Source organism: Schistocerca cancellata, chromosome 8 (genome assembly GCF_023864275.1).
Source record: "Schistocerca cancellata isolate TAMUIC-IGC-003103 chromosome 8, iqSchCanc2.1, whole genome shotgun sequence".
Classification (NCBI taxonomy): domain Eukaryota; kingdom Metazoa; phylum Arthropoda; class Insecta; order Orthoptera; family Acrididae; genus Schistocerca; species Schistocerca cancellata.
Window position 1 is genome coordinate 285554792 of NC_064633.1, and position 23646 is coordinate 285578437.

The window sequence follows — 23646 nt, forward strand, 5'->3', positions numbered from 1 at the left end:
ATTCCAGCAGCCATTGAGGGAACAGGGTGCAACCAACTGAAGACTATGGTGTATGTTTGAACAAATGATACCTGTAGTATAGGCTCCAAAGTCATACTTGAGTCATTTCAGTGACTGGCAGAGATGGTTGAAAAGATTTGTTACCAGTACATTTGAACAACACATAAGTGTTATGGAGAACCTTTTGGAACTCAAATGGGAATCCCTGGAGAGAAGGTGATGTTCTTTTCAAGAAACATTACTGAGTGAATTTTGAGAATTAGCATTCAAAGTTAACTGCTGAATGCTTTTACTGTTGGCAACATAGCTTGCACATAAGGACCACGAAGAAAAGATACGAGAAATTGCAGCTCATATGGAGGCAAATAGATAGTCATTTTTCCCTCGCTCTATTTCCGAGTGGAACAGAAATGGAAAAGACTAGTAGTGGTACAGGGTACCCTCCACCTTGCACCAAACAGTGGCTTGCAGTGTCTTGCAGATTATCTACCCAGATGTGGACCTGCCTTTTGCACGGAGTTTCAATGAACCTCACAATTTTAAGAATATCCTGGGAACTCACTGTTGCCCTTTGGTTCTGAATGAAGTGGACAGACTTAACCTGAGGCTGTGGACATTCTGTGATAAGACAAGCTGCAACTTGCTGGACTTGCACAATAGGGTACAGCTCTGTGTGGTCCCTTTAAATGTGCCAGGTGTGCACTACACATCAGAGGCTGCTACTTAGGTAGCAGACTGCAGGAGGGGTGCACATAAAGTTTTTTTAGATTAGGTGACGCTCCATCCAATACGGATAACAATGGGAATAGGAAGCCCAGAAGTACCAGAGTAAGAGTGTCAGAAATGCCTCCCACAGTTATGAGTATTAAAATCCTAACAGTTAACTCCCACAGCATTTGCAACAAAGAGCAAGAGTTTGCTCATGAAAAGCAGTGAAGCTCACATAATATTAGGTACAGAAAGCTTGTTGAAATCTGACATTGATAGTAGTGAGTTTTTTGGGGAAAATTTAAGTATATATCAAAATGGTAGAAATGGAAGTGGCATATTCATCACAGTAGACAAGAAACTTTAATCCACCGAGATAGAAATTGAAGCAGCATATGATAATGTGTGGAAAAGACTCAATATCAAGCATGGACATAAAATGATAGTTCAAGCCTTTTATTGCCTACCAAACTCATCTCCTGATGTAACCAAAACATTAGAGAAAACCTCAGTTCACTTGTACGTAAGTTCTGCAATCATCAGTGGAGATTTTAATCATCCAACAGTTAACTGGGGAAATTACAATTTCCTTAGTGATTGGTCTGATAAGACATACTGTGGAATGTTACTAAATGCCTTATCTGAAAATTACCTAGGACAGATAGTTCAGAACTCCACTCATGATGCAAATATATTGGATTTAATGGCAACAAATAGACCTGACATTTTTGAGGATGTCCACATCAAAACTGGTATCAGTGACCGTGATGGGGTTGTGGCAACAATGATTACCAAAGTACAAAGGACAACTAAAACAAGCATAAAAACACAATAAATAGTTAAAAAATCAGTACCATCATATCTCAATGCGAATCTTGAAACTTTCATCAAAGGGCAGGTGCATGTAGAGGTACAATGGGGCAAGTTTAAAACAATACTAGATCATGCACTGGACAGAAATGTCCCCAGTAGAATATTTCATAATGGGAGATACCCCCCATGGTATACGGTTACTCCAAAGAAGCTTCTAAAGAAACAGAGACTACTGCATAATAGGTGTAAAACAAAACACAGGGCTACAGATAGAGAGATGCTGAATGGAACACATTTGGCTTTCGAAAGAGCAATGTGTGAAGCCTTCATGGACTACCATAGCATAATATTGTAAAATGATATTTTGCAAAACCTCAATAAGTTCTAGTGATATGTAAAGGCTGTCAGTGGCACCAAAGGTAGTGTACAGTCCCTAGTAAATGAGACAGGAACTAAAACTGAGGGTAGCAAAGCAAAACCTGAAATGCTTAACTCAATTTTCAAATGTTCATTTGCAAAGGAAAACCCAGGAAAATTACCCCAATTTAATCCTCATACCACTGAAAAGATGAAGGAAATAAGTATTAGTGTCAGTTGTGTTGAGAAACAGCTGAAATCATTAAAATTGAACAAAGCTCCAGTGCCTTTTATTTATACCGAATTTGCCACTGAGTTAGCCCCTCTTCTAATTGTAATCTGTCTAGATCCCTTAAACAAGTCTCTGTGCCCAATTCTTGGAAAAAATCACAGGTCACTCCCACTTACAAGAAAGGTAATTGAAGTGTTCCACAAAACTACTGTCCAATATCCTTGGCATCAATTTGTTGTAGAATTTTAGGACATATTCTGAGCTCAAACATAATGAGATATCTTGAACAGAATGACCTCTTCATTGCCAGTCAGCATGGATTCTGAAAACATCTATCATGTGAAGCCCAACTTGCACTTTTCTCACATGATATACTGAAAGCATTGGATCAAGGCAGTCAGGTAGATCCAGTATCTCTTGATTTCCAAAAATCATTTGACTCAGTACCAAACTATGTTTATTGTAAAATGTATGGGCATAGGGCGTGAATTTTGTGACTGGACTGAGGGCTTCTTAGCAGGGAGGACGCTGCATGTCATCTTGAATAGCTATCATCAGATGTAGAAGTAACCTCAGGTGTACCCCAGGGAACCATTTAGGGACTCTTTCTGTTGTTGCTGTATATTAATGACCTTGCAGACAATGTTAATAGCAGCCTCAGACTTTTTTGCAGCTGATGCAGTTATCTATGTTGAAGTACTGTCTGAAAGAAGCTGCATAAAATTCAATCAGATCTTGATAAGATTTCAAAGTGGTGCAAAGATTAGAAACTTGATTTAAAAGTCCAGAAATGTAAAACTGTGCACTTCACAGAATGGAAAAAACATAGTATCCTTCTACTATAATATCAATGAGTCACTACTGGAATCATACAAATACCTAGGTGTAATATTATGTAGGGATGTGAAATGGAATGATCATGTAGGCTCAGTCATGGGTAAAATAAATTTTGGTTTATTGGTAGAATACTGGGGAACTGCAATAACTCTACCAAGAGATTGCTTACAAATCACTGGTACAACTGGTTCTGGAATATTACGCAAGTGTATGGGACCCATACAAAATAGGACTAACAGGGGATCTTGAACATATACAGAGAAGGGCATTATGAATGGTCACAAGTTTGTTGATCCATGGGAGAGTGTCACAAAGAAACTGAAGGAACTGAATTGGAAGACACTTGAAGATAGATGTAAACTATCACCAAGAAAGTCTGTTAGCAAAGTTCCAATAACTGGCTTTAAATGATGATTCTAGGAATATACTACAATCCCCTGAGTATCACTCACATAAGGATCATGAGGATAAGATTAGAATAATTACTGCATGAACAAGGATATTCAAACAATCATTCTTCCCACACTCCATACGTGAGTGGAACTGGTGGAAGCCATAGTAACTGGTGCAGTGGGCTGTACCCTCTGCCTTCACAGAGATTTGCAATGTATAGATTTAGAAGTAGATATTCCATAACAAGTAAATACCAGCTACATCAAAATTGGTAGTGTTAGCTTGAGAAAACAATACACAGTTTTAATACTCTACTTCTGAGACATGATCTTGGATGATATAATAGAGATGCTACTGGTCTCAACTCTGTGGCTTTCAGATGTTCTCACTTGTGGTATGCCAAAAGATTGTAACAGGCAGAGCCTGGTAAGTAACATTCAAATAACTGTGTATGACTTGCCTCCCCTTTGTTTATGAACTTGCTCTTTGACTCTCAAGTTTATGACTATTTGGCCCATATTTTGTTCATGATTTGGTTCTCAATTCTCTTCGTGAATATTTCATTAACAGCTACTGTATACTGTCCCCTCCTCAAAACCAAACTAATGAAGCTCTACTTCTTCAGTGTTTATGAATAGGTACACAGATCCACTGGAGTTGCAGTGTGCTGAACTTTGTTGCTGTTCCATTTGAAATTTATGTTTCAAAGAAAACAGCAAGCAAAGTACTGGTAGAGTAGCAATTGCAACCATATCACGAACATCGTATGCAAGCAATGTCTGTCAATACATTATCCACCACAGTACTCCAGGAGTGAACTTCCAACAGTACAAATTTTTCACAGGCTTCTTTCAACTGTAACTAAACTACCACAAAAGCTATGTCTGGAGCAATGAAAATCTGTTCCCTACATTCATCTCAGTTCATCAGCACTGCTTTATCAAATCATGGGCTGTAGTTTTATAAGATCATCTAGTAGGACATTATTTGCTGTGATCTTAATGTTATAGTAAACAGTACCTAGTGTTCATTCAATATTTTCTGTGGCAGCTGTTGAGACTATTCCTCTTACTTTTGTGAGATCTGATCTGAAGTTGCAGCATGTCATTTCAATATTATCACCTGTGAGATCATAAATGACAGATAACTTCATAATTGGTTCAAGTACATCACCAAATATAATTACTTTTTGAGAATAAATGTAATTGTGTAGATAAAAAAATCTGTAGTAGCCACCAGAAAGATCGCGGGAGGCGCACATTGGCACGGCGCGTCACGGACAGTAGTTGCCGCAAGTAGAGTCCCGTCCACCAGAGGGCACGCGAGAATTCGGACGCGCCCTCTGCCGGCGTAACAACAACAACAACTCCGGCAGGACAGGCAGAGCGCAGTCAGTCAACATCGGGCATGCCTAGGACACAGTCCCGGTCTACGCTAAGTGAAGTGCGACGTAACGTGAACAGTGTTACTACACAATTGGCGACGAGTAGGGTCGTTCTTTCGCGTGTTGCGTCGTTGTTCCGGTTTCGCAGTTTCTCCACGGCATGGAGGATTTGGTGCGGGTTTTGGTTGCGCAGCAGACGGAGCTCATGGCCACCATGAAACAAGTGCTTCCGGCGTTGCTCTCCCCGCCGTCTGCTCCGGCGCCGTTCCCTCCTCCCTTTCCCCCGTATGACGAGACGGCGGAGGATTGGGACGCATATGAACATCGCCTTCGGCAGCATTTCCAGGCGTTTCATGTTGCCGATGCGGAGGTATGTCGTGCTCTCTTCTTGTCTTGGATATCTCCCTCGCTGTATCAAGTTTTGCGGCAGCTGGCGCCGTTGCAGGAACCCTCATCCTTGTCTTTTGACGCATTGTGTTCATTGCTGTCTTCATATTATCGCCGCCGCACGCATGTTGTGGCGGCTAGGGTCGAGTTCTATCAATGCAAGAAACAGCCCCATCAGTCTTACCGGGCGTGGGCCGCAACCCTGCACGGTCTTAGTCGCAAGTGTCATTTTGTCACGGAGCAGTCGCGGGAGTCGTATGCCCAGGTTATGGTACGCGACGTCATTGTTCGTTCGGCCCCTGATAGGGAGGTCCGGCAACGGGCCCTGCAGTTAGAAGACCCTTCCCTCGAAGAAGTCCTGTCCATTGCTCAATTGTATGAAGTCTCTCACGCAGCAGGTCAACAGCTGGAAGCGTGGTGCGACGTCGCGGAGGTTCAGGGCGGCGCGGCCGCGTCCACTGTGTCCGGGGTGGACGACGTGCGAGCGGTACAATCCGGCCGTTACGGCCGCTCCCGCGCGGCGCGTAAACAGAATTCCGGCCGCCGGCCCCTGTTGCCGTCCTGTGCGTCGTGCTATATACATCACGATCGGTCAAAGTGCCCCCAGCGTTGGGCCGTTTGTCGCAAATGTCATAAAAACGGTCACATTGCTAAAGTTTGCCGCTCAGCCTCAAAGGAATCGAAGGAAGCAAGTACAGAGGACATGGACGTTGACATTCAGGAAGTTTCATCGGGCCAGGCTCCCGACGCATCAGCACGCAAACTCTTTATCGAGGTGTCAGTTCGGTCGCGCCGGTTACAACTGCAAGTAGATAAGGGCGCGGCAGTTTCGTTGTTGAATGCACAAACGTATTCCGACCTTGGATCGCCCCCGTTGGCGCCAGTTTACTGGCGTCTACGCGGTTATGGTAAACAGTTCATTCCCCTACTGGGTCAATTCACTACCGACGTGACTTACAAATCAGTCACTCGGCCTATTACTTTTATTGTTGTCAGTGATGCGAGCTCCGCTAACCTTTTTGGCCTGGATGCCTTTCAAGCTTTCGGTTTTTCTATCGCTGACACCATACAGTTGGTCTCCGAAGACGTTCCCTATCACTCATTAGAATCTTTGATCTCAGACTTTCCAGACATTTTTGAGGAGGGTCTGGGGCGTGTTTCAGATTTTGAAGCTCACTTAACGTTGAAGGCGTCGGCTCGCCCGCGTTTTCTACGCGCGAGGCAGATCCCCTTGGCTCTCCGCCCTCAGGTAAAGGAAGAGCTAGACCGGCTGACAGCCCTAGGGGTCGTTCTTCCCATTTCTTCCAGTGAGTGGGCTTCGCCCCTCGTTATTGTCAAGAAGCCCTCTGGAAAATTACGTCTTTGTGGCGATTTTAAGGCCACCATTAATTCCCAATTGGTGGTGGACACCTATCCTTTGCCTCGTGCTGATGAATTGTTCTCCGCCGTGGCGGGAGGCCACTATTTTTCGAAAATCGATCTGTCGGAGGTTTATCATCAGATACCACTTGATGAGGACTCCAAACGGCTGGCAGTCGTCAACACCCCGTTTGGCCTTTACCAATACCAGCGGTTGGCTTTTGGAATATCCAGTGCCCCGGCGATATTCCAGCGTTATCTTGAGCATGTCACGTCGACAATCCCTCATTGTATTAATTACCTGGATGACATAATTGTCACGGGCCACAGCACGACGGACCACTTGCACAACCTTCGCACCCTCTTTCTCAAATTCAGGTCTGTGGGCTTGCGTTGCAACCTGCAGAAGTCAACCTTCTTCCAACCGTCCATTGAGTATGTGGGCTACACCATCTCTCGGCATGGCATCCAGCCACTAGGAAGTTTGGTCCAAGGTATCGTCAACCTTCCTCGGCCCACATCGCTGAAGGAGTTACAAGCTTTTTTAGGCAAGATAGCCTATTACCACCGGTTCATTCCCAGGGCTTCCACTATAGCCCACCCCCTGTACTGCCTTCTGCACAAGGGTGTTCCTTTTGATTGGTCGCCGGCATGCGAGCGAGCGTTCACCTCATTGAAGGGCCTCCTCACGTCAGCCCCTTGTTTGGCTACTTTTGATCCCCATAAGCCGTTAGTCCTGGCTACGGATGCTTCACAGTATGGGGTGGGGGCGGTCCTGGCCCATCGCAACGCAGATGGTTCCGAGCAACCACTGGCGTTTGCGTCGAAAACGCTTAGTCCCGCGCAGGCCCATTACTCCCAGGTGGAAAAAGAGGCTTTGGCCATTGTCTACGCCAATTGTGTAGTAACACTGTTCACGTTACGTCGCACTTCACTTAGCGTAGACCGGGACTGTGTCCTAGGCATGCCCAATGTTGACTGACTGCGCTCTGCCTGTCCTGCCGGAGTTGTTGTTGTTGTTACGCCGGCAGAGGGCGCGTCCGAATTCTCGCGTGCCCTCTGGTGGACGGGACTCTACTTGCGGCAACTACTGTCCGTGACGCGCCGTGCCAATGTGCGCCTCCCGCGATCTTTCTGGTGGCGACTACAAAATCCACTCACCAAGTGGCAGCATAACACATGTTAAAAGCATATAAATTTGTAAGTTTTTGGAGCCTGTGGCTTCTTCTTCTGGCAGAAGCGTTGAAGGGAAGGTAGAGGGGTCCCTTCCCCTTCAGCCCTTCTACCAGAAGGAGGAGCCAGTGCAAATTTAAATACCTTTACATGTGAGTTCTCCAGCTGCTGCGTGGTGAGTGGATTTTTTATCTATCCAATTATGTTACATTCTCATAACTGGTTGGAAAATGGAGGCTATGCCATGGATGGATCTTACTCCTGTGGATTTATTTCAACTGGGTTACAACAAAGTCAGTGGTATGTGAAGCCCAAATACAAACTGAAGGTAAACGACTGGTTGAGTCCTAGCTCTGTCTCTCAGTATACGATAAACAACAGGGATATTTTGACAGAGAGTGGAAAAAAATTATGAGCTATTGTAATACACGCATTGGGACTGAAAAGGTACTAGAGGCTAAAGTTGATGCTGCCAGATGTAAGTTGTTTTTATTTATAAAATGTTAAATATTTATTTCTGATCATTTGTTCTTGATTCCAAAGTATACAATTTAAGTTTCTATGTGATCAGTGTCGTTTGTCTCTAAAGATGTCCCTCCCATGATTTATAATCTATGAGCTCAACGAGAGTACTAGCCATGTTATTTGTTATCTGAATACTGCAGTACAAGTAAACTTCTAAATTTTTATGACTATCCTAGATAATAAAGGAACTTTTTTGAGTTTAACTGTAACAAGCACTTTACTTTTTCTAGTTTATTTTGTTTTCCATAGATACGATACCTCAAGTGACTAATGCTTTTGTACTTGACTTATTACTGTAATTTTTTATCAGATTATAGTTGAAGTCACATGTAGACATTAACAAACTTGTATCTAGAAATGTATTGAATAATGTAATGATATCTTATCCTTTTAATTCAACAGTTTATGTTGAGTTAATCTTTATGAAAAAATGGGATTTTTTTCAGTTGAAGAGAAAGGAAGAATAAGAAAATATTTTAAACTGGATGCATCACTGAGTTTAGGGGTTCGTAAGCTGCATAATGATAGTGCAGGACAAGGAGAGAGCAGTAATTGGAAGTAGAAAGTTTTCCATTTAGATATGATATATAACAAGAGGTTTTATACTAAACCCTGCATGCTACATAAGTTATGTACTTACAGCTTTGAATACACTACTCCATTATATAATCAAAGTGTTTAATAAGTATGTGTAAAACAATATCCTGCAGTAGAACTAACCAGAATAGCTCCTTGGAAACCCAGGATGCCTCTTTTGAAGCAGATGGTTTAGGCCATGGTCAGTCATCTTGAGGCAAGAGTTTTCATCTTCAGATTCAAAAAGTAGATGTTCCGGCTTCAGATCACCATGAACCACACCAGAACCATGCAGGTACTGTCAATACAATGCAATATAACGTAAGGGATCTGAAAGCAAGAAATCAATAGTAATCCTGTCTTATATGCAAATTATTAAAAGAAAGTAAAAAATTCAGAATGTGTGTATAGATTATTCAAAGGTTTATGCTTTACAACATTCTTGAAAATTATTAGGATGTATTATAAAATCCATTACAACAATAATGGTATTAAAATGATTTTATAACATATTTCTTAAAATATGTGTCTGTAGCTGTACTGACACTGGGGGTAGAAATAGAATGTAATGTTTTATCAAGAACATTAAAATTTTGAGCCATTTGTAAACTTTTGTGGATATGTTAATGAATCTGAAGAGTAAACAAATTCCATTCCGAGGTAATATTTATATATGCGTTTAAAGGTAGATTATGCACTTTTTGATTAAATTACTTGTGTGAGAATAGAAAGAGTTATGATGCTGTGGTCGTGATAAATTAAAATAAATGGCATTTCTGAGCAGCAAAATTTGCTTGCATCATACTTCTGTAGCCTCTGAAGTCTCTCTGTATACCCTTAAAATTTCCTGTTGTTTAACTTTGTTCCTGATGCTATCTCCTCCCTATGTGAAGCTTAATATGTTATTTACACAAATGTTGTTCATATGAAAACAATAACTTTCTGTTTTGATGGTACCGTACTGTCTATGAACCAATGAACAATCTCCATCCATTTTCATGCCAGATTAAATGTTATCAGTGAAAATAAATTTCCTTTTGTGGTTGTAAGTACATCAGCAGCAGATACACAGACTATACTGAAGTATGCACAGATTGAAAAGGAATATCTTCACTGAATTTTATTTGGTGACTCAGACTCCTTGTCAGAATGATGTGTTAGTATGTAACATGCCATCAGTTTGTCTGATAATTTTCTTAGTTTACCTTCAGTTGTAGTTTATATTTAATACAATACATTTTCATGTAGGCTGTGCCATACATGTCTGTGACATTCAAAAATATCATCAAGGCTCTATGAATGTTTTTGATTTGTCACATCTGTTAAGTTACAGTTTAAATGTAATATTCAGACTAATGTACATATATTTCAAAACTAAATTATTTATACACAATTTCACTGAGGAATTTTAAAAATCTCATGCTTGAGATGAAAAGTTATTAACTTTTAAGCTGAATCCTGATGGTGGAAGAAAGTTTCATCACCAACATTTAGTTGGCATGAGGAGGAGAGGTGGTGGTATGAAGTTTTTTGCCACCAGATATACAAGTGAGAGAGTGGAAAATTATGCTGGCACACAGACTACTCCTGTTAAATACCACCAAGAGGCTGCATAGCTTGTCTCCATCTTGAAGACTGATCACCTCAAAGGTGTCAATTGCCCTCATGCCATGAGATATTGTAGAGAGGTTCAGATTTAATCCTGGACATCATCAGCACTGATTTTCAGGATTAAATAATGCATAATGGACCACTAAATGTCATGAGAGTGGTTCCCCCAGTAGAAAATGAATCGGGGAATATGTTTGTTTGCATAGCCATCTTCAGCAGCAGCTGTTAAAATCAGTTACTACTGGTTATCCATCTTAAGCTGACAGAAATTTAATTAAAGAGAACTACACCAGACACATTTTGCTTCTATTTATAAAGCATCTTCTGTGGTTATTTTGCAAAATGGATACATACATTTGTACATTTTTGGTTGTTTTAGGTTAAAAACAGTGTCTTGCTTGTTACGTTGGTGTGAAAGTTACAGTGTTTCCTTGCAAATGTTCTACTTCCTTCCTCCTTGCTAGCAGCAGTTGATGTTGAATGACTTTGATTTACATATGTGCTTGGCAGTTGTTCCCTTTCTGCAGTATTTCTTGTGCTGAATTATTTACACTTTACTTTAGTATACCATTTCTCACTGCACAGTAACAGTGTTTATGTCTGTTTGTTTGTTGTCATTCAAGCTGTAAGTATTGCCAACCCAACCCTTTAACGTACTTTCTTTTTTGGCGGGAGAGGATGGGGGGTGAGGCTCGATGGTGATTGTAGGACAGAATCTGGAAGGAGATGGTAGTGGTAAATGGAGACTGTGGTTATATGTATATATTTAATGTTATATTAAGTGAGCAATCAGTTTAAAGAGTTTGTGAATTGCCAAGTTTATCTTATGTTTTATGAGTTGTTTCTTTTCTGTTATGGTTTTTTGAATGTGGTAGTTTTGTTGTTGTTATTTGTCCTAACGATTTCCATGTCTATGTCTCTGGTGGTAATGAGACATGAAAATGGAAACCATTAGGATAAATAACAACAAAAATCACCTCCTCACCTTACAAGAAAACTACTACATTCAGAAAACCATAAAAGAAAAGAAACAACTCACAACTGATCAGACCAACCTGGCAAACCACACACTCTTTAAACTGACTGATCACTTAATAGAACATTAAATATGCACATACAGCCACAAGTTCCATTTACCATTACCATCTCCTTCCAGATTCTGTCATACAGTCACTATCCAGTCCCCCAACAACAAACAAAAAATCTCCCCCTCATCTCCTCCCAAATCTCTACATAACATACCATAACGTACAAGATAATTTCACTAATTTACACACCCCCTGCGGGTTCGGGGGTTAGAATAGGCCCGCGGTATTCCTGCCTGTCGTAAGAGGCGACTAAAAGGAGTCTCACATGTTTCGGCCTTATGTGATGGTCCCCTCTCGGGTTTGACCTCCATCTTTCTAAATTATTCCGAAGAGCGAGCCAATTGGGGAAGGGCGCCTTACATGGTGCACTCTATCCTTCGTGCAATTAGACCTTTAGCCGTCTTTCTCGTCGTTGCCATGGTGTCCCGCTCGTTTTCGATCTCTTGGGCGATTACCACACTGCACTCTGCAGCGTTTCTTTTAACTGCGGCGACGACCTTGGCCATTTTTTGCACCTAAGATCCAGTACGGTAGCCAGTCCGTTGTGGTGGGGCCGCCATGTACCCTCTTGGTTGTAGCCCCCTGACAACACAGGGATCGCTCTACTGATGCCTGCGCCGTTAACTCCCCACGTATGCCAAGGAGTAGATGCCCATCGCCCCGGGGCATCGGGACTCCCGGCAATGGCCATCCTGCCAGGTGGCCTTTGCTGTGGCTGGGTGGCGCCCGTGGGGAGGGCCCTTGGTCGGAGTAGGTGGCATCAGGGCGGATGACCCGCAATGAAGCGTGGTACATCGTCTCTCGCTGGTGGGCCACCACCAGCAGTCTCTAAGCGATCGAGGTCTAACCTCAACGGCAGGAAATACGATCCACGATCATTTCCCTCCCTGGCCACTCCATGGGAGGAACGTATGGCAAAAGAGGGCAGTGGAGACTATTCACCCCGGTTCCTTGTGTGTACGCGAGTTGATGGGGAATCGTTTATGTCAACCAAGCCCCAGTTTTTTGTGGAGCATTTAGAGGACAAGTTCGGGGAGGTGGAGGGCTTGTCCAAGATGCGCTCTGGTTCTGTGCTCATCAAAACGGCATCCTCTGCCCAGTCACGGAGGTTGCTCAATTGTGACAAGTTGGGGGATGTTTCAGTTAACATCACGCCGCATAAGAGTCTGAACATGGTCCAGGGTATAATATTCCACAGGGATCTTCTTCTGCAGTCCGACGATGAATTACGCGCCAACCTCGAACGACGAGGTGTTCACTTCGTCCGGCGCGTCCATCGGGGTCCGAGGGATAATCAGGTAGCCACCGGTGCCTTCATCTTGGCCTTTGAGGGTGATGTCTTACCCGAAAAGGTTAAGGTGATGGTTTACCGTTGTGATGTGAAGCCATATATCCCTCCTCCGATGCGGTGTTTTAAATGCTGGAAGTTCGGGCACATGTCATCTCGCTGTACTTCCAGCATCACGTGTCGGGATTGTGGACGTCCTTCGCATCCTGATACTCCATGTGCCCCGCCTCCTATCTGTGTTAACTGCGGAGAACACCATTCCCCCTGCTCGCCGGACTGTAGGATCTTCCAGAAAGAAAGGAAGATAATGGAATATAAGACCCTGGACCGCCTGTCCTACACCGAGGCAAGGCGGAAATTTGAGCGGCTACATCCTGTGCCAATGCCAACTAGTTATGCCGCTGCTGCAACACCAGTTCGATCTCAGCTCGGTCAGCATTCACCGGCCCCCTTGGTTGTGGGGGGCACTTCACTCCCTGTTGCTCCTGCTCCATCTACTTCAGGAGCAACACTACCCCAACCACCGGGGACATCTGTTCCCCCTTCACAGCCGGAGAAGCGTGAGCCTTCTTCGGCTCTTCTCGCTCGGAAGGGGTCCCTTGGGGCCCTCCCATCCCAGACTTTGCCCAGTGCCAAAGTGGACACCCGCAAGGTTGTCAAACAACCACCGGTCGCTGGTCGTAGGGCGTCACGGTCGTCTTCAGTCCCAGAGACTGACCCAGTGGGGCCCTCCCAGCCAGAACCACCTAAGGCTCAGCGCGCAAAGCAGTCAAAGAAAAAGGCTCCCAAGCATCCTGAAATTGCGGTGGCACCTGTCCCACCGCAACCTTCTCCCTCTGCGTCCGAGGATGAGGTGGAGATCCTGGCGTCCGCTGAGGACATGGATCTCGCCAGTCCCTCGGATGCAGTGGATAGCTGTTGTCCAGGTGGTGACTCAGTAGCAGCAGGGGCCCCGGAGGCGTAATCTGCCCCCCCAGTCCCTTCACGCCTTTCCCATCCATGGCTAATACCATCCTCCAGTGGAACTGCAGCGGTTTCTTCCACCATCTAGCTGAGCTCCGCCAACTTCTCAGCCGTCATCCTTTCCTTTGCATTGCTCTGCAGGAAACTTGGTTTCCAGCAATGCGAACCCCCGCCCTCCGTGGCTATCGGGGTTATTTTAAGAACCGAGCAGCTTATGAAAGGGTGTCTGGTGGCGTCTGCATCTATGTCCTTAACTCTCTTCACAGCGAGTTTGTACCTCTACAAACAGCTTTAGAGGCTGTCGCTGTTCGGGTGTGGACGCCACAGGCTATCACCGTCTGCAGTATTTACCTTCCACCTGATGGTGTTGTCGCACAGCATGTCCTGGCTGCTCTGATAGCCGAACTGCCGCCACCTTTTTTGCTGCTGGGTGATTTCAATGCCCACAACCCTCTATGGGGTGGGACTGTCTCCGATGTTCGCGGTCGGGCCGTGGAGCATGTGTTGGCTCAGCTCGACCTTAGCCTCTTGAACACCGGTGCTCCCACGCATTTCAGTGTGGCCCATGGCTCGTTCTCGGCCATCGATCTCTCTATTTGCAGCCCTGGCCTTGTCCCATCCCTCCACTGGAGAGTGCACCCTGACCTGTGTGGTAGTGACCATTTTCCCATCTATTTGTCACTGCCCCAGTGTCATTCTTCTGGGCGCTTGCCCCGCTGGGCTCTCCACAGGGCTGACTGGGCAGCTTTTACTTCCGCTGCAACCATTGAGTCTCCCCCACAGGGTGACATTGACGAGGTGGTTCGTGTTTTAACCACGTCCATCATTTCAGCGGCCGAGGCTTCCATCCCCCGTTCTTCTGGCCTCCCTCGGAGGAAGGCTGTCCCCTGGTGGTCGCCGGAGATTGCTGAGGCTATTCGCGACCGTAGGCGGGCTCTCCAGCGTCATAGGCGGCCCCCGTCTCTGGAGACCCTCATCGCCTTTAAGAGGCTCCGTGCCTTCGCCCGCCGTCTTATTGCACGGCGTAAGCAGGAGTGCTGGGAGAGGTACGTCTCCTCCCTGGGCTCCCGTGTCTCGTCCTCGCACGTGTGGTCCCGGATCCGGCGGATTTATGGCTCCCAGACCCCTATGGGTGTCCCTGGGCTCTCCTTGGACGGCGCTGTCTGCACGGACGCTGCCGCCATTGCTGAACGGCTAGCCGCGCACTTTGCTCAGAGCTCTGCGACTGCTTCCTATCCCCCCGCCTTTCGCTCTCTAAAGGAGCGAGCCGAGCGGACGCCGTTCTCATTCCACACGCGTCGTTATGAAACATACAATGCTCCTTTCAGCGAGAGGGAATTCCTCGCTGCCCTCGCCGATTGCCCTGATACAGCACCAGGACCGGACTGCATCCACGCACAGATGCTGAAGCATCTCTCCAGGGACTGCCAGAGACACATTCTCGCGATATTTAATCGCATTTGGAGCGAAGGCGTGTTCCCGTCGCAATGGCGAGAGGGTGTTATTGTCCCCATCTTGAAGCCCGGTGCGGACCCACTGGCGGTGGACAGCTATCGTCCCATTACCCTCACCAACGTTTTGTGCAAATTGCTCGAACGTATGGTGGGGCGGCGTTTGTGTTGGGTCCTTGAGTCGCGCGGTCTCCTCGCTCCATCCCAGGGTGGCTTCCGCCGGGGCCGGTCTGCAGTGGACAATTTGGTACGGCTGGAATCTGCTGTCCGTACGGCCTTTGCCCGACGTCAGCATCTCGTTGCCGTGTTTTTCGATCTGCGGAAGGCGTATGACACCACATGGAGGCATCACATCCTCGCCACATTGCATGAGTGGGGTCTTCATGGTCGGCTCCCGGCTTTTCTTCAAAGCTTTTTATTGCGCCGCTCTTTCCGGGTGCAAGTCGGTGCCACCTCTAGTTCCTCTTACATACAGGAAAATGGGGTCCCGCAGGGCTCGGTGTTGAGCGTCTCCTTATTTTTAGTGGCCATTAATGGTCTGGCAGCAGCAGTGGGGTCGTCGGTGTCTCCTTCTTTGTATGCCGACGACTTCTGCATCTCATTTAGCTCCACGACTACGGGAGTCGCCGAACGCAGGCTGCAAGTCGCCGTTCGCAAGGCAGCATCATGGGCTCTGACTCACGGTTTTCAGTTCTCTGCACCCAAGACTCGAGTTATGCACTTCTGCAGGCGTCGGACGGTCCACCCTCATCCTGAACTTTACCTCGACGGCCACCTGCTTGAAGTGGTGGACACTTGCCGCTTCTTGGGACTCGTGTTTGATGCCAGACTCACATGGGTTCCTCATGTTACTCAGCTGAAGCAAAAATGCTGGCGGCACCTCAACGCCCTCCGCTGCCTTAGCCACACATCTTGGGGTGCAGATCGCTGCACGCTGCTGCGGTTGTACAGGGCCCTTGTGCAGTCCCGGCTTGATTATGGGAGCCTGGCCTATGGGTCTGCGTCCCCCTCAGTGTTGAAGTTGTTAGACCCCATACACCACTGTGGGGTTAGGCTTGCCACTGGCGCTTTTCGCACCAGCCCCGTGGATAGTCTGCTGGTGGAGGCCGGGGTTCCCCCGCTGCGGATTCGCCGCCATCGTCTGCTCGTCGACTATGCTGTCCACGTTCATTGCTCGCCAGATCATCCCAATCGTCGCCTGCTTTTCCCTGCTATGGTCCTCCATCTGCCCGAACGGCGACCTAGGTCTGGGCATTCCGTCGCTGTCCGCGTTCAGTCCCTGCTGTCGGAATTGGGTTCATTCCCTCTTCCGCCTCCCTTCCGGGTCCGTGCACCTACGCCTCCCTGGTGTTTGTCCCGGCCATCCGTCCGTCTGGATTTGGCACACGGACCTAAGGACTCGGTTCCGCCTATGGCCCTCCGTCGCCGTTTTCTTGCTCTCCTCGCCTCATTTTCGGACTGTGAGACTGTCTACACTGATGGTTCCCTGGTTGATGGTCGCACTGCCTACTCTTTTGCTCATGCTGCTCATGTTGAGCAGCGCTCCTTGCCGGCTGGCTGCAGTGTTTTTACTGCAGAGCTGGTGGCCATATTGCGCGCTCTTGAGCATATGCGTTTCTGCTCAGGTAGGTCCGTCGTCATCTGCAGTGACTCCCTGAGCAGCCTTCAGGCCATCGACCGCTGCTATCCCTCCTCTCCTCTGGTGTCCTCCATTCAGGAGACTGTTTCCGCCATTGCCCGTTCTGGTCGTTCGGTGGTCCTGGTTTGGACGCCCGGTCATGTTGGCATCCCAGGGAACGAACGTGTAGAGAGGCTGGCCAAAGGGGCGATCGACGCCCCGGCTTTGGAGGTCGGCCTTACGGCTCGCGACCAGCAGATGGTGTTGCGCCGTAAGCTGATTGGGGTGTGGGCTGCTGAGTGGCGTGGCATGACAGCCCCGAATAAACTGCGGGCTGTCAAGGGGACGACCGATGTGTGGCGTTCCTCCCTGCGGGCTTCTCGCAGGGACTCGGTAGTCCTGTGTCGGCTGCGCATCGGCCATACATACCTGACGCACGGCCATCTGTTGCGTCAGGAGGATCCCCCCTTGTGTCGGTGTGGGTCCCGGCTGACGGTCGGCCACATTTTGCTGGAGTGTCCTCGACTGCGCACACTCCGGCAATCTTTTAATCTCCCGGGCACTTTGGCTTTGATTTTATCTGACGATGCCTCCATGGCTGATGCCGTTTTAAATTTTATCCGTGGTAGTCCGTTTTATGGTTCGATTTAGGGAGGTCCTGCACCTTTCCTTTTCTGTGTCTTTTGTCCTTGTGTCTGTTGCTGTTCTGGTGTGCCGTGAGATGGTTGGCTCTTTCCCTTTTTTGTTCTCGTGGTCAGTCAACCAGTCTCCGGCCGTCTTCCTTTCTTCTGTTTCTTTCTTTCTGTCTGGTGTTCCTCTGTCCTGTTCTTGTCTGTAATGTTTGTTGCTCCATTTGTGTTCTTTTAGCGCCTGGGGGGACGTCTCCTCCCCCTTTGGTTTTTACCTGCTCCGTGGATTTTCGGCTCGCCTGATTTTGGAATGGGGGACTGATGACCTTCGTTGTTTAGTCCCCCTTAAACATCCCAACAACCACCTAATTTACACTAAGTCTCTCTCTATCACACACACACACACACACACACACACACAAAGTAGTTTCACAGGTTGGCAACAATCACAGTGTGAATGAAAAGAAACAAACAGAAATGAACACTGTTACTGTGCAGAGTGAGAAACGGTTTACAAAAGTGAAGTGTAAACAGTGCAGCACAAGAAATACTATAGAATGGAAAGACTACCAAGTGCATATGTGAATTGAAGTCTTTCAACGTCAACCGCTGCTAGCAAGGAACAATTAAGTAGAATATGTAAGGTAACATCGAAAGTAACTTGCACACCAGCTTTATAATAAATAAATAAATAAATAAATAAAACGTTTTTAACCTAAAATAACAAAGAATGTACAAACTTATACATCCAATTTGCACAATAACCACGGAAAATGCTTTATAAATAAAAGCAAAATGCATCTGGTGCAATTGTCTTTAATTAAATTGCAGTCAGCTCATGATGGATAACCAATAGTAAAGTAATCAGGGAATATTGTGTTGACAGTAGAGAAGCAATAACAGCAGAATAGATCAGTAAAGAGTCCTCAGTGACTTTGAATATGTATCTCATAGTCATCTGATGTTACCTGAGTAACAAATTCAACAGGGACATTTCAACCCTTCTAAAGATGACCAAGTTGACTGGTGGTCATGAGACTGTGAAGCGAAGATACAAAGGAGCAACTACAACTAAACCAAGACCAGGGAGACCTCATACACTGATCGACTGGGACCATATAGGGGAACCTGGCCTAAAATAAGACACCCGAAGCAAAACTGACTCTGTACTGCATATTTATTTATATTTATAGTTGCAAACATGAAGATAACTAACAAACACATGTTTTAGTACACAAGATATTTTAAAAAAGAAAATATGTTTTGCACAAAATCAGCATTGTAAAATTACTTCAGGGGGTAAAATGAAAGCTGTGTAGGTCATTTACCCTAGTAAAAATATCATGTCATAAAGTATTCAGTCTTTGCATATGTCACATACAAATCTCTTAGCTGTCCTAGGAAGACCTGCGCATTCAGCATGTGCCCACATGGCACATTTTACACACTGCAGCCAAGTCTTCCTAGGCTTAGAACGACTAAAACGGTCATTGCAGTAAATACAAGGAGCATCGTCCTCGTCAGCATCTCCACCCAAAATATCTCCTTTGTCTTCACTTTCATCCCTGAATGTCAGCTATCTTGTTGCATTTCTTCCCGCTTTTCTCTCTTCTAATGCTTGCTTTCCCGCAAGCTTTGCTCGTAAATTTAATAGATATGGACTACTGGTAAAATTTGGGAAACATCCCATTTTCTTTTGCTTCGAACATAAGATCCAGAAGCTGATGGGACTGGTAATATATCCTGTGGTGAAACTCGGATATGTTGGATCTCGGAGGCCGGCCGGTGTGGCCGAATGGTTCTAGGGGCTTGAGTCTGAAACCGCGCTACTGCTCTGGTCGCAGGTTTGAATTCTGTCTCGGGCATGGTTCTGTGTGATGTCCTTAGGTTAGTTAGGTTTAAGTAGTTCTAAGTTCTAGGGGACTAATGACCTTAGATGTTAAGTCCCATAGTGCTCAGAGCCATTTGAACCATTTGGGTCTCGGAACACTATGTTTCCCTTAGATCTGGTAGAGAGGTATTTGGACTATTCTCACTATTTTCATTAGAACCATATGGAAGTGTAACGTCTGCTTTTGAAGCCGAGTCATTCTGGATACGTTGTTCTTCTCAATGTGTTGGCTCAACTGTATTCTCCACTGTAACTCCTCCATTACCAGTCTCTTTGCGCTTTTCATCAATGTTTGTTACTAAAGAAGACAAAAATTCGTGTGCCCGAAATATTTGTGGGTTGAACAGCCAAATTCCAGTTTTCCTGAAACCACTAAAGGCATTACTAATAGTAGCAGCTTTCCCATACACCTCACAAAATATTTCAGCTACCTGAAATCGAGTTATGACTCTTCCAGGATCATTTTTTAACCACACTGTGGCGGACTGATCATAGTAAGTCTTCAGAGGGCCATAGACACATACTTCTAGAGGTTGCATCTTGTGTGTGCAATGAGGAGGAAAAGAAATCATAATTATGCTGGTTTCTCTCGCGTAAGTGACTACTTCTAAGCCTTTATGCGTACTATGTCCATCTAAAAGTGATAAAACCTTGTTATCTTTGCTTCCATTTGCATACTTTTGAAAATGTTTAAGCCAAGTGAGAAATGAATCTCCTGTCATCCAGCCAGACCCACTAGGCAGCCCTAGTGATCCTGTAAGTGCGCCATATAAAAGCTCGTGCTTCCATGTTTTCCTTGGAAAAAGTAGAGTTGGCGGGATAAAGTTTCCTGATGAATTCATGCAGCATACAACAGTAACATGCTGTCCTCTCTCTGCACTGGTGATTGTCCCAACTTCTTTTTTACCTGTTGGTGCAAACACTTTTTGAGGTTTCTGCACTGTTGAAAGTGTTGATTCGGCAACATTACATTCTCTTGCGGGCTCAATATTATTTTTCTGTAATGTTTGTTCAAGAATGTTAAAAACTTTTCTACTTGCGATTTGTTAGAAGACTGGGCTATAGCTGCTGAAGTAGGCTCTTGTTTTCTGAGAGCAATGTCTGGATTTCTCTTTCGAAATCCCCTAAGCCAATCCCAGCCTGCCATTTCATCTTTTTTGCTGAATCTGTGAGATATTCTATTTTGCTCTGCTAACTGAAAAGCTAATTTTCGTATAGCATTACATGTAAGACCAAACACTCAGGATTCTAAATCTTTTATGTGATTGACCAGCAATGTTTCAAGTCTCTTAGAAAATGTAGGGATGAATCGGCCCAAGCCTTTGTCTGCTCCAGTGATACGTTTGGTTTTTTCCATATCTCTTCGACATAACATAGCTCTTGGAACACCAAATGTCTTTGAAGCGCTGGCCAGTGTGGCCAAACGGTTCTAGGTGTTTCAGTCTGAAACTGCGTGACTGCTTTGGTCGCAGGTTCGAATCCTGTCTCGGGCATGGTTGTGTGTGATGTCCTTAGGTTAGTTAGGTTTAAGTAGTTCTAAGTTCTAGGGGACTAATGACCTTAGATGTTAAGTCCCATAGTGCTCAGAGCCATTTGAACCATTTGGGTCTCGGAACAGTATGTTTCCCTTAGATCTGGTAGAGGGGTATCTGGACTATTCTCACTATTTTCATTAGAACCATATGGAAGTGTAACGTCTGCTTTTGAAGCCGAGTCATTCTGGATATGTTGTTCTTCTCAATGTGTTGGCTCAACTGTATTCTCCACTGTAACTCCTCCATTACCAGTCTCTTTGTGCTTTTCATCAATGTTTGTTACTAAAGAAGGCAAAAATTCATGTGCCCGAAATATTTGTGGGTTGAACGGCCAAATTCCAGTTTTCCTGAAATCACTAAAGGCATTACTAATAGTAACAGCTTTCCCATACGCCTCACAAAATATTTCAGCTACCTGAAATCGAATTATGACTCTTCCAGGATCATTTTTTAACCACACTGTGGCGGTCTGATCATAGTAAGTCTTCAGAGGACCATAGACACACTCTTCTAGAGGTTGCAGCTTGTGTGTGCATTTCTCCAAAGCAAATATAACACCTGTAAACAATGTTGCACTAAATACAATGATGTTACTTCCAATCACAGAAAATGAAGTCAACAAAACTGTTCAAAAACTAAAATAAGTCAGTACGCTTAGATGAAGTAACAATGTGTTTACTGAAACAATGCATAGATATTATACAAAGCCCCTTAACAAATATAATAAATGAATCCTTCACATCAGGGACATTTCCAGAGCTGTTAAAACTGGCAAGAGTTGTACCTTTGCTTGGAATATTACCAACCCATTTCCCATCTGTCACCATTTTCAAAAATAATAGAAGCAATTATGAAAGACAGATGAATGAATTACCTCAAAAGCGAATCATAGTTTGGTTTCCGAAGTGGTAAAAATATGGAGTCAGCCATAGTGGAATTCACAGAAGTTATACTTGATGCTCTTGACAAAGATGAATGTGTCACACGCATATTTTTGGATCTTTCTAAGGTCTTTGATACGGTCGACCACAAGGTTCTATTAAATAAATTAGTAGCATTAGGAATAAGAGGGGTAGCTATTGACTGGTTTTGATCATTTGATCATACCTAGCAGATAGGGTACAAAGAGTAGAAATAACACATATTTCAAATAGATATAAACATTTAGTAAAACACTAATCAGAACCAAACTACATTAATATAAGGATTTCGCAAGGTAGCATATTAGGACCAATACTATTACTGATATACATCAAAGACTTTTCCAGTAGTGTTACTCACCGTGAAAAAGTTCTGCTTGCTGATTATAGCAATATTATAGTCACTGAGAAAACAGGAGAACTCCTTGCAGAGAAAGCAAATGAAACTGTCAAGGAAGTTTATGATTGGCCAATAAGAAATAAAGTGACATTGAACATAAAGAAAACTAATGCCATGAATTTCCGTTTGAAGAGGGAAAATGACAATGTTAAATTAAATGTAGATGGCACCTCTATAGACTGTGTAACAAATGCAAAATTTCTGGGAATGAGTATTGATTGTCAATTGAAGTAGCATGAACACACAAATGTACTTGGAAACAGAATGTCATCAGCATGCTATGCCCTTAGAATCCTATCATTAGTGTGTAACATGCAGTGCGTTTTAGTTACTTACTGTTCATATGTACACTCAGTTCTTTGTTATGGCATTCTTTTTTGGGAACAAATTTTAAAATACTAACAAAACACAACCAGCAGTTTCACAACTGATGTAATAGTCTACATCCAGTGCGGAGTAATGTATTCATTGTTATTAAAAGAGAGAAAGAAATATTGGAAAACTATCACCTTTCTCCACAGATACAGAAGTAGATATGCTTATAGGATGACCAAAATCTATTAAGAGGTTAGGAAATAGTGGAATACCTACCAGAGCACCATCTGTGTCTACCATTTAATATAGAATACTCACAACCAGAAGGCTCAGTGTGATACAAACGTCTGAAGCAAGCAGCCAACCATGCCATGGAGATGCAGCCATGTTTCCTACAGCCATGTGAGCGAGTTTGAAAGGGGTCAAATTGTGGGCTTCCAAGTGGTGGGATGGTCATTTTGGAGAATTTCTACACAAGTTGGAGGTGCTACGTCAGTTGTGAAATGATGCTGGTATCAGTGGTCATGTGAACATTCTCACATCCACAGGGGACAGAACACAGATGCCTGTCAGGATCAACGTGAGGGCAGCTCTGGCAGGTTTAACAGTTATAACAGCACAGATAAAAGGGCCTGTAAGGCCATACGTGTCTACACGAACTCTTGCGAACTGTTTATTAGCAGCGGGACTGTGGGCAAGCATTCTCCTAGCCTGTCTTCCCCTCGTATGACAGCACTATGTGTATGGCTTGACTGTTGCTGCCAGAGGATCACTTGGATGATGGTACAGCATGTTGTGGTCTTCAACAATGAAAGCAGATTCTGCCTGCATGCAAGTATGGTCATTTGTGCATATGACGTAGACTTGCTGAACACTGTCTCATAGAGTGAATTTGTTTGAGATGTACTTGCTCCACTCCAGGCCTTATGGTCTGGGGTGTGATACGCTACAACTGTCGTTCGTTCACCTTTGTATTTCTGAAGGTGACACTAGCAAACACTCGGTATGTGCAGAATGTTGTTAGACCTGTTCTTTTGCTATTCTTGGAACAGGAAGGTGATGTGTCAGGAAAGTGACGTGTTGTTCTAAAAGGATAATGCTCGCTCCCACAGTGATCGTGAAACTCAACATGCTCTGCAGGATGTGCAGCGACTTCCATGGCCAGTGCAGTCTCTGGACTTGTCTCCAATCAA

At 44.9% G+C, this 23646-nt stretch overlaps 1 protein-coding gene across 1 annotated transcript in view; it reads right to left on the bottom strand.

The window, feature by feature from the left end:
* LOC126094675 (calcium/calmodulin-dependent protein kinase type IV-like) overlaps positions 1–23646 on the bottom strand; it is a 606666-nt gene that overhangs the window by 56905 nt on the left and 526115 nt on the right. Inside the window, exon 6 of the mRNA XM_049909186.1 lies at positions 8889–9042. Coding sequence (XP_049765143.1) covers positions 8889–9042 — 154 coding nt within the window. The remainder of the gene's footprint in view (positions 1–8888; positions 9043–23646) is intronic.